This window comes from Drosophila ananassae, chromosome 2L (assembly GCF_017639315.1).
Source record: "Drosophila ananassae strain 14024-0371.13 chromosome 2L, ASM1763931v2, whole genome shotgun sequence".
Lineage (NCBI taxonomy): Eukaryota > Metazoa > Arthropoda > Insecta > Diptera > Drosophilidae > Drosophila > Drosophila ananassae.
Genome location: NC_057927.1, coordinates 18,377,702 through 18,386,086, shown reverse-complemented (window position 1 = coordinate 18,386,086; position 8,385 = coordinate 18,377,702). Strand labels below are relative to the sequence as shown.

Sequence of the window (8,385 nt, the reverse complement as noted above, 5' to 3'; positions counted from 1 at the left end):
TATCTGGATCTATGTATTTTGTGCATATATATCTGTGGCCGGGCAAATTAGAAGCCAGTAAACATGGCAAAAAAAGGCAGCCGCTTATCTGCGCTAAGTAGATGAGAAAAGTTTGTGGCTCGTCGCGTTGATAAGTTGAATTACATGCGCACATATTTCTTTCATGGGAGTCCTGACGAGATGGAGCCATGAAATGTCCCCCGCTCCTTATCCTCATTACACTCAGCCATTCGGTGGAAACGCCTCCCAATTGGTAGATAGACATACATTACCCAAGGCGAACCGGGCCAATGCATTAATTTGTTTATTCTTGCTGAGCTTTGGCTTTCTAAGCAGGACAAGTTTCATATGCCTTTTGGTTCTTTCACACTTGAAATAATAAAGTTCATAAGCAAATCTTTAAGTAGGATTCTAGAAAATCTTAAACATTCTTTGAATGTATAAAATGAACCGTTTTAAGGTCTTTTATAAATTCATAGACTTTTTTCCAAGTGTCCCCCGCTCCTTTGGCCCTTTTTATGGCTCAGTGGCCCAATGTCAGCGACTTGGGTCGGATCCCAAATGGAGAATGGCAAGGGAGCAGCACTAAATTGGCGACACTGTTGCCCAAATCTGCGCTGCTTAATGCAAACAGCTCAACTTTGTTGCACTTGCACTGCCCCGGCTCTGCCCTCGTGCCTCTCCACAGTGACCTTCAAATGAGGTGTGGTCCTTCGGTTTTGTGGGCGTGGCCAGGGACTTAATTAGATTCGCGTTTATGCTAGCACAGCACTTTACGGCAAGGGTTTAAAGTGACCATTACGTCAAACGAGCAGCGGAAAACGCAGTCCTCGAAAGCTAAAGACTCGGCTGCCGGCTAAATGGCGTCTTTAATGCTGCGAAAATATAGTCAGAGTACAATGTTAGACAATAATTCCCTTAGGACAGATAACAAGGACACTGAGAATTAGGGCATTTTGTTCTTCTGCAGGTAGAAAAATCGATTTCCAGGACCTGGCAAATACACGGACTCTCGAAACTGCTCCAGATCAAAGGAGTTGGGCTCGTAAACGAAGGGTGGCAACCAGACGGAAGAACGTGGTTCGACGGTCTTCCGCTCCTCCGCTGTATCTACAGGCACTGTCGGCTTGATATTTATCCCCAGAATGGCCCAGATGTCGCGCTCCTCCTCCTCCTTCTTCTCTTCGACCACTGGCGGTGCTATTTCCACGGTGGGAGGTAATAGGGGCGGTCGATTCAGACAGCACTCCTTTCTGGCAGCATTGTAGTCCTCGATCCGTTGGACAATCGGATGGCGTCGATCCTTGACAACGGCGCACAGGTTTTCCCCATGATGCATATTTTTCAATATGTAATTGTTGCGCCGCACTATTATGTCTGCCTCGAACTCTTGGTCGATATCCAAGTCGCACTCTCGGCAATCCACATGTAAAACCTGTGAAAGTTCAAAAAAAGAAATTAATTATTGAAGTTGGAAAGAAATACCGTTCGTTTTAATTACCTTTTGATTTTGCTCCAAGCTCCTTAAAAGCAGATATCCCTGAGAGACACCGATATTGATTGATGCCATTTCCAGACTTAAGAGCGGCGGATGATTTCGCAGCAAATATCCGATTTCTCTGCCCATGGAACCTGTGCCCTTGCTCCCGACGATCCCAGAAATGTTCAGGGCCAGGACGTGCGGTGAACCGATAATGCCCTGGAAGAGCGTGTGCAGAGCTGTCTCGTTCAGAGGGTTGTGGGCCAAGCCCAGATATTCCAAAACACCTTCTTGGTCTTCCTGGGTCAAGGCCTTGCTTAACACTCCCGCTGTATTAGAGCCGAGTTTGTTGTACTCGAGTTGAAGCATTCGGAACATAACTGGTCGATCCAACAAGTATCGTATTGCCTCATGGCAGTCGTCCGGCATCAGGTCGTAGCCAAAGTCTAACTCCTCCAGAGAGTCCATTACTCGCAGGCTGCGTGCCAGGATTTGAAGTTTCCGAGCATCGATGCTAGAATTTCGAAGCCTGAAAGTTTTGAGGCAGGATAAGCAGCGCAGTCCTCGTCCAAGGCGCACCATGTCGCCGTATGAGAACTTTATGAGGCGATTGTGATAATTCTGAACATGTGGTGGTCCCAAAAACTCCAAGGTAAAGGACACCAGATTCCCAAAGATCCTCACAAGTCCCAAGTCAATGTGGTGACAGTGCTCGTCGGGATAGTTATATCGCTTGATCCTGTTAAGCATCAACGTCTTGTTTCGCTGATCTGGCTTTGTGTCCTCATCGTCCTCCGGTTCAGGCTCGACTGGAATATTGAATACATCCTGTATGGGCGGCGTCTTTTTCTTTTTCTTCTTCTTAGGTTTCGGCGGAGGATTGGCTAAAGCTTCCCGGGCTGCAAAGAGCTTTTGTTTGCGACCCTCATGTTCCTGCCGTTTCTGTGCGATCAGATCTCGGGCTGCCTGACGGGCAGCATTTCTTTTCCGTCGCTCCGCACGGCGGCCGCTGCATTCGTCATCTATGCTGCTCGTCCGCCAGAATTGAATTTCCTGCACCTTAATAACGCTATCTTCCTCTTCACCTTCTTCTCCGTCCAATCCTAAGTCTGTATCCGGTTCGTCGCTAGAGATTGTCTCCTCATCCGATGAGGAAGAGGTTATGTCCTGATCGGGTTCACTGTCCAGAAACTTATTGAACTTGTAATCCGGAAGTGCCTGCAACCTTCGAACATGCATGGAGTTGACGTATTCCCATACCTTGCCCGCCAGTCGGGCAAGCTTTGTTTCCGGTTCTATGTTTACTGGACAGTCCTCCAAAAGTTCTACGAACTTCCGGCTGACCCCCTCCGATTTCCAGTCGAACTCGTTCAAACGCTTCAAGTGCAGGGTTTTGTCCAGCGTCTTGCTGAGTACCACACGTCGCCAAAAGCGCTGGTCGTCGATCACATAGCATTCCCTGGGAATATTATATTATTTAATGAACATTTTATTGAAAGGCAATAGAAAAACCGACCTCAGGGGCAACTCCACGTCGAGAGAGTCGTAGAACACTCGCATTAGCTCCGGAGTCTCCAACAAAATTGGCGCCAAGCCCCGAGTTCCCAACTTGGCCAAGCTTTTCACGCACAGGTGCTCCAGGGTATCCAAGTCACCTTCGATGAAGGCCTCCGCAAAAATCTCGCGGTTGTGTTCGCTGTGCAGGTTCAAAGTAGCCGAAGTAGGATTAAAAAGCTCATATTCGGCCAAGAGCATGGGGTCACTTGGAACCTTAAACTTCCGAGCATAATGTGGTGTAATCACCTCGTCATCATCATCGAAGTCCATTTTGTTGATCGGTTCTTGTGTGTGTTTTTTGCAAGTGTTCTCTTCTTACAAAACGTATGTTTTATCATGAAGTTTTTTTCTGAGACAGTCATTAGTGAGTGAATTAATCTAGACTATACAAGCTGCTTATTGGAAAGCTGAAAAACGACCGAAATGTTGCCTACTTGAGGCAAACTTTAAGCATTTGCTAATATTTGCTGCTAATGTCTCACAAGCACTTGCAAAGCACTCGGAGCAAATTTAAATTAAGCAAACCTAATTGAGGAGCGGAGAACAGTTTCTTTTTGTGGCCCGACCAGCTCTTCCGCCCTCGCAAATGTGTTGCGCTTTGTTTTGATGGCCAAGATGCCGGGGGCTTCACCTTGCCGGCTATTTTTCTACCTAATGAAATAAAAATAGATGTTATTAGTGCTGCTCGTTGAGTGCGCTCTCCGTTTCAGTGTCGGCTCTGAGCTTTTGTACTCAGATCGTCCAATGCCCCGAGACTCGGGAAAGGTTTTCAAATTAAAAAAAAATATAAGTTTGATCAAAATTAAAGCTTTGAGTTTTCAAAAGACTTATAAATTGTACACTTAAAGAATACTTTTCAATTATTTTCTTGACTACTTTTCTTTCAATGCATTCTTTTAAAATCCGTTGTTTTTTTTTAACTTCTTCAAGGTTGAGCGTTTTTCGCCCCAAACTCCCAATACAAATTAAGTGCATGGCAGAAAGAAATCCGATTCTCTACAGAATCCGCACTTGGCAGGACTTTCGTCCTTCTCCGAAAACGACAACTGCATTGCTAAGTGGAATTTCGGCCATGACTTTTGCTTTCGCTTCGTCAATCACCTTTTTATCTGAAAGGACATTACCAAGCCAGCTCAACTCGGATACGGTCTTACCAACTTGTCCTTCCTCTCATGTCCTTTATAGCAGCTTGTGTGTGTGTGTTCAGAAATTTATTACAACCTTTGGGAATTCTTTTAAGTAGTTGCTCGATTCAAAATAATTTTCCATTTATCACTGTGATAACAAAACAGTTTCTCCCCCAACTATGGACCAGCGCGAAAATGGCAAAATAACATCACAAGCTCCAGTACCGATACCAGTGGCCGGCATTATGAGTGTATGGGTGGTAAAGAGTGCCAATGGGCGGGGAGGATGGGATGTGGGCGTGGCAATGGCTTGGCCAAAATAAAGTGCTCTTTCGCAAATCTTGGTCTGGCTGTAGTCGCCCTGGGAGTTAAGCTGAAGACTTTCTGCGGTCGTTAGGGAGACTGGCTCTAATGATAAATGCCGGGCAGCAGGTGATTTAAAATAATTTCGGTCAGCGAGTGAAAAATATTTCTGGAAGCTGTTCCTCTTTCCGTGGCTGTTGTTTTTAAATTTTTTTGATAATTTACGACCTGCCGTTCGTCTCGCAAAAAGTTCTGTCCATTGCCTCCTGGCGGAAAGGCCAAAAAGTTGGAGCAATTGCTTAACGAACATGTTTGCCACATTTGCCCAAGGGATGTCGAAAATAGGAAATGTTTCTTCACTGCATAAAAAAAAATAGAATGAAAGTACATTGTAAACTTCCGGTCGCGACACGTCTATTATTTTTTCTCTCTGTACGGTTGCCACAAAAGAGTTTAGGAGAAACTTTGCTTTTGCATTTGCCGCATTCCCTTTCCGGGTTCTCTCCAAAGATTTTTGGTTAGTTGACTTTACAAAGCCGTTGCCAAAACGCTTGTCAGAGCCAGGCCAGATGGGCAGGTACAAACTGCCAAGTTAGTAGACTGCCAGGTAGGCAACGTCCAGACACCATGCATTTTTCATGGCTGCGGCAAGAAACTTTCATTTGTGTTCGAGCTAACTTTGATGAACTAGACCGAGAAGCTTACACTTGAAAAATAAGAATTATATTCAAGGACCCAAACTTATCTATTGTAAAGATTAATAAAATGTACATAGTCAAAAGAAGGTACCTAAAAATCAATTTATTGTTGAACGTTTTGGATTACTTGTCCTATCTTTGGTATAATCCTATTCTTTCAGTGTGGTTGGTCCTTCAGGACAACTCCAGGACGAACTGCAGCCGCAAGTGCGAAAATTATGTACTCGGCCCATTGAGCAGCGCGTGTTGCGTCATTAGGCGCACACAGAATCTCAGGACCTTCAGGAATCAAGTGGACTCCATCGAAAGGGACCAGACCTAGCCAAGTGCATTTGCATAATTTAAAACTTTTCTTGAATATTGGTCAACTTCTTACTTAGTTATAACTTATTTTTTTGTGTTGCTACTGCATGTTTATTAAGTCATCAATTATGAGAGCTGCCCTGGCGGTAGAAGTTTTATTGATTGCTAATGCAGCAGTAGGACAGACGGTAGCTTCTTGTGCTTGTACATGGTCCATTGTCCACTGACCTCAAATATTTGAGCAGGCTTAGTGCTGCTGCTCTTGAAATTGTGCTTCATCAAGTGATGATATTGGTTTATTGCTGCATTGAGTCTCGATAAATAGCTCAAAAGACTCGTGAGAGCCTTGATTCGCAACTCGTTGTCCTGCGATGTACACTAGTCGGCATATATATTTTGACATAGCGATGCTTCATTTTCTTTTTCAATTATTTCTTTATTTAAAGGAAAACAATTATTGATTTAATTTCAAATAGATATTAGTAATGTTTTATTACCAAAATAACAGTTTTAGGTTTTTTATAAATGTATTTTGTATTTATTTTTTAATTTAAACTAAAATAAACTAAATTCGATAGGTGGCATAAGTATTTTGACATAGCTTTGTTTCACAATTAAATATAACAGAGTGCAACAGTGATTCTGAACCTTTATAGTGAAATAGTAGGAATTGTTTAACTGTTCGAGTATTACACAAAACCGTGTATAAAAAATTGTTTAACACCCTAAAAATCTTGATTTATTTTAACAAAACCAGTTTTCGGGACTTTTTTGCGCTTAAAAATTCCTAAACTCGTTTTTTTAAACCGATTTCAAAATTGCCGATGTTTTTCAATAGTTAAAGGTTGTAACTTTTGAAAAAAAAATATATCTTCGATTTTTTTAGGCAAAAAGGACAAAATTTTTACACCTGAAACTGACATTTTCGCCTTTTGATCGTGTTTTTCGGATTTTGACGCCAGTTTTTCGGTACAACTTACAAAATTTCTGTCATGAATGCCACATATCAATGTTGTCTCATTAATACTGAATAAAAAGAGACAAATTTCATTAAAAAACTATGAAAATTGTTGAAGTTATAACGGTTATTCCAAAAAAAGTCAATTCAACATTGCGAGCACTATAAGAATAAGAGCATATTCCTACTGTTTCTCCGGTGCGCTCGCAATGTTGAATTGACTTTTTTTGGAATAACCGTTATAACTTCAACAATTTTCATAGTTTTTTAATGAAATTTGTCTCTTTTTATTCAGTATTAATGAGACAACATTGATATGTGGCATTCATGACAGAAATTTTGTAAGTTGTACCGAAAAACTGGCGTCAAAATCCGAAAAACACGATCAAAAGGCGAAAATGTCAGTTTCAGGTGTAAAAATTTTGTCCTTTTTGCCTAAAAAAATCGAAGATATATTTTTTTTTCAAAAGTTACAACCTTTAACTATTGAAAAACATCGGCAATTTTGAAATCGGTTTAAAAAAACGAGTTTAGGAATTTTTAAGCGCAAAAAAGTCCCGAAAACTGGTTTTGTTAAAATAAATCAAGATTTTTAGGGTGTTAAACAATTTTTTATACACGGTTTTGTGTAATACTCGAACAGTTAAACAATTCCTACTATTTCACTATAAAGGTTCAGAATCACTGTTGCACTCTGTTATATTTAATTGTGAAACAAAGCTATGTCAAAATACTTATGCCACCTATCGAATTTAGTTTATTTTAGTTTAAATTAAAAAATAAATACAAAATACATTTATAAAAAACCTAAAACTGTTATTTTGGTAATAAAACATTACTAATATCTATTTGAAATTAAATCAATAATTGTTTTCCTTTAAATAAAGAAATAATTGAAAAAGAAAATGAAGCATCGCTATGTCAAAATATATATGCCGACTAGTGTAAGCGATGCCTTGTTTACGCAGAATCTTCGGGCCTGACACAAAAACTCTCCATTCGGGCCAAATTTTGTTGTGTGCTTAACTAGCTTTCTATGCAGATTGGCGGATAGGTTAAGGCAAAGGGTCGGTCTGTGGGGAGATCCTTCGAACCTCTCACATAAAATCTAACGACATCGGAGCCGTTCGATAGTGGCTGTCGGCAACATTTACATACTTTTTCGAGGAATTAAAATTCAACCAAAGACAAAAGGACCAACGAAAAGAATCTATGGAAAATGGCAAAAGTTTAGCATAAACTTTTGGCGCTTTACATGCAAAACTTGCAATTGGCAGTGGCCAAAGCGAACATGTTTTCAGTCTGGGACTGCTCCTGATCCTGCTGCTGCAACAAAGTTTCCGTAAGCCGATAGGGTTCTTTGTTTTAACGACTTAGTTTGCGGTCGGTCGTCGGAGCTAGCGAAGTTTCACCGCTTCTCGCTTGTCATTTCAAATCCGATGACCGACGATGACTACACGGAAAAATGTCCCCCATAAGGACAATTGAAAGGTAAGCCCGATTGTGCGAATAATAAATATTTTACTTAGATAATCGGGCTCCGACTTTGATGGCGTACTTCAGAATAAAGTGCATATTTCACTTTAAGCTTCTATAAAAACAAAATTCTCTTTCGTTTTAAGTTGGCTTTCAGTCTGGATAGAGGTATTATAAAAATCAATTTCTAGTAAATAAAAAGTAAAAATCTTTTCGAAACTCTTCCTAATGAGGTTGCCTTTCTAGCTTAAAAAATAAATAATTTTCTTACTTTTACGGCTAACTATCTTTACCGCATGAAGATTGGAATGCTGCAAGGATGTCAATTCTTACTGGCAACCGCATTCTTTCATTAAGGGTGCTCTTGTGACCAAAACCCTTTTTAAGGCAAAAATTGAACACCTGTCTCAGCTGGCTAATAAGCGAACATGTTCTGCTTAAACGGGGTTTGTGGTTGCATGGATGTGCCATGTTGTAGTTAAT

General features: G+C 41.0%; 1 protein-coding gene across 1 annotated transcript; it reads right to left on the bottom strand.

Annotated features, from left to right (window-relative positions):
• Positions 1 to 850: 850 nt before the first annotated feature.
• LOC6501403 lies at positions 851 to 3,411 on the bottom strand. The gene is made up of 3 exons (XM_001955145.4): positions 2,997 to 3,411; positions 1,502 to 2,939; positions 851 to 1,435 (listed from the first exon to the last, which is right to left on the bottom strand). The coding sequence occupies exons 1-3, from the start codon at positions 3,305 to 3,307 to the stop codon at positions 947 to 949; spliced, it is 2,238 nt and encodes a 745-aa protein (XP_001955181.1). The 5' UTR covers positions 3,308 to 3,411; the 3' UTR covers positions 851 to 946.
• Between the last annotated feature and the right edge of the window lie 4,974 nt (positions 3,412 to 8,385).

What these genes read in the sequence shown, in the direction of transcription:
- LOC6501403 (XM_001955145.4), bottom strand. Translation starts at nt 3,307, where the DNA reads ATGGACTTCGATGATGATGACGAGGTGATTACACCACATTATGCTCGG. An exon ending in GACGTGGAGTTGCCCCTGAG is followed by an intron (nt 2,940 to 2,996) that starts GTCGGTTTTTCT and finishes TAATATTCCCAG; the next exon opens with GGAATGCTATGTGATCGACG. An exon ending in GCTTGGAGCAAAATCAAAAG is followed by an intron (nt 1,436 to 1,501) that starts GTAATTAAAACG and finishes GAACTTTCACAG; the next exon opens with GTTTTACATGTGGATTGCCG.